The sequence below is a fragment of the Austrofundulus limnaeus genome, unplaced genomic scaffold (genome assembly GCF_001266775.1).
Source record: "Austrofundulus limnaeus strain Quisiro unplaced genomic scaffold, Austrofundulus_limnaeus-1.0 Scaffold9, whole genome shotgun sequence".
NCBI lineage: Eukaryota > Metazoa > Chordata > Actinopteri > Cyprinodontiformes > Rivulidae > Austrofundulus > Austrofundulus limnaeus.
The window spans coordinates 1,662,133-1,664,305 of NW_013952411.1; the positions used below are offsets into that span (position 1 = coordinate 1,662,133).

The window sequence follows — 2,173 nt, forward strand, 5'->3', positions numbered from 1 at the left end:
GAACTACAACATAAAAATGAATGGCTGGCAAGAAGGTTGACATTTTAAAACTTAATAAAAAAATCGATACAGGGCTTTAGAATATCGATACAGTATCGGGAAATGAAATATCGCGATATTTCATTGTATCGATATTTTCTTACACCCCTAGTCAATAGCAACAGCAATATAAGTTCTTTGGTAATAGCAGTGATGATTTGGCTATTCTTCATGTGTGCAACTCGTATAATCAGCTTTACTGCTCATCCCATAAAAGCATGTTGATAGTGATAAAACAAATAATCTACTAAACACAAATTTCCACACTTTCCCCCCATTCTCTAGTTTAGCTTTACACTGCAAATTGCATATTTTTAGGTTTCTAGTACCTCAAATTTAAACATGTTGAAACAAAATGGAAAACTTTGGAAAACTGTAGAAATGTATATTATTGCTGTTGCCTAATTAATGCTAAAACATATAAGATAAGACTAATTTGCACACTGAACATAATGAATATTCCAAGAAATGTAATTACTATCAACAAAAAAATAATGTGCATTGACTGATTTATACAGGTGATAATGGTCAACACCATTAAACTTGTCAAGTGGATTTTTCCAAAATACTACAAATGATAACATTCATCTATAAAAATAAAGAAACACTGTTGTTAAATTACTACAGTATTTGGTAACTTTTTAAATCCCACTTTTACCGGCCTAAGTGCGTGTGTATTTAACTAATAGTTAACCAACAGTGTTATGAGTTAGAAGTTGACATGTGACCTGTTATTAAGGTGATAAACATGACAGCCATGTTTCTGAAAACCAGCACTACTTGGACTTTGACAGTCATACGGAAGGAAAGCAAAGGCGTGAAGCCGTCACCGATAAAACGTCCCAGTACAAAAACAAAAATGTTTTAATGCGTGCATCTTTATCACGTCAGAGAACACGAGATGGTAACTAAATACATGATAAAGTTGCAGCGATAGTTACCTGAATCCCCGGTAGTCCAATAGGGGAGTGAGCCATGGCTTCAAAGAGGACACCTCTCCAGCCTTCCGGCTTATAAGTAAAGATACTTTCCTGACACCCACCTGAGGGCACCTAACTCCGTTAAAAGTATCGAAATGATGCGTCACTTATTTGTTTTGAACCTTGTCTGCTTCTCCTTGGAGGCTAGTCTTCTCCTAACTCGCCTTCCGCAGTAAAAGGTAGCTAATGTTAGCTACTTGTTAGCAAACAGTTAGCAGAGTGATGTTGTCTCTCAGACCCTGCTGGTCGGTTCTCCGGTGAAAAGACAGACGTCCGGTTGAAACAGAGCTGCAGACCAGTAATAAATATCCACTGCTGTGTACTTGTGAGGTTTGTTGTTCTACTCTGGCATCGTTTTTCCTCCGTCTCCCACAGCCATCTTAGTTAATGTAATTTTCGTTTTTTTTCTTCCTTTGGACCAATCAGGAAGACCGGAGGGCGGAAAACGTCGTTACTCGTTAACAAAAAACGTCACCAAAGGACTGCAGGTTCCATAAGCACAGGTTTATGGCAGGTCGTTGTACCATATAATCAATCATCACGCCTGCTTTACTTCCGACACCAACTGTATCTCAAGTTAAAACGCAATAAATAAAATGCTTGATTTGAAATGTTGAGAAAATCTCAAAAGGTATACATGTTAGTTTTAGCATTCAATGTGGATATTTAATCTCAACAAACATAATTAAATTATTTCTTCTCAAGAAGATTTCAGATATCTCAAATGTCTTTCTTCCATATACAGTGAACCTTTTAGATATCACTTTTGGACAAATGATGCCATGTTTCATATTGTGATGTATTGGTCATTCACCTCCATGTATTCACAAGTAAGTATGTGTAAAATTAAATAATGACTAAGGACAAATATGAATTTCATGTCAAATATCCACAACGCATCTTGTCAATAAGGTAAGTGACTTAATTTATTCTAAGAGGAATAATATTTGAGATATATCTGAAATGTTGACTGTTGTTAAATTGAACAGTGTTCTGGAAAGCTGTTCCTTTAGTCAAAGAAAGTTAAAACTTTTGAAATCTGTATAAWATATATATTTATTCTAATCACTAATCTATAAAAATCACAAAATTTCTGTGAAACAATGGCTTGCCAGTTCATTTTTACCACAGACATTTGCTTGAGAGTTTAGTTG

The 2,173-nt window shown here is 35.3% G+C and overlaps 1 protein-coding gene across 2 annotated transcripts in view; it reads right to left on the reverse strand.

Moving 5' to 3' along the window:
- stk24a (serine/threonine kinase 24a (STE20 homolog, yeast)) overlaps window positions 1-1,434 on the reverse strand; it is a 16,765-nt gene extending 15,331 nt beyond the window's left edge. Inside the window, exon 1 of one of the 2 annotated variants that reach the window (XM_014001442.1) lies at window positions 981-1,433. In XM_014001442.1, the coding sequence (XP_013856896.1) occupies window positions 981-1,016 (36 nt within the window). In that variant the 5' untranslated portion in view covers window positions 1,017-1,433. Of the gene's footprint in view, window positions 1-980 lie in introns of both variants that reach the window. The other variant, XM_014001444.1, reaches the window with a different exon arrangement.
- Between the last annotated feature and the right edge of the window lie 739 nt (window positions 1,435-2,173).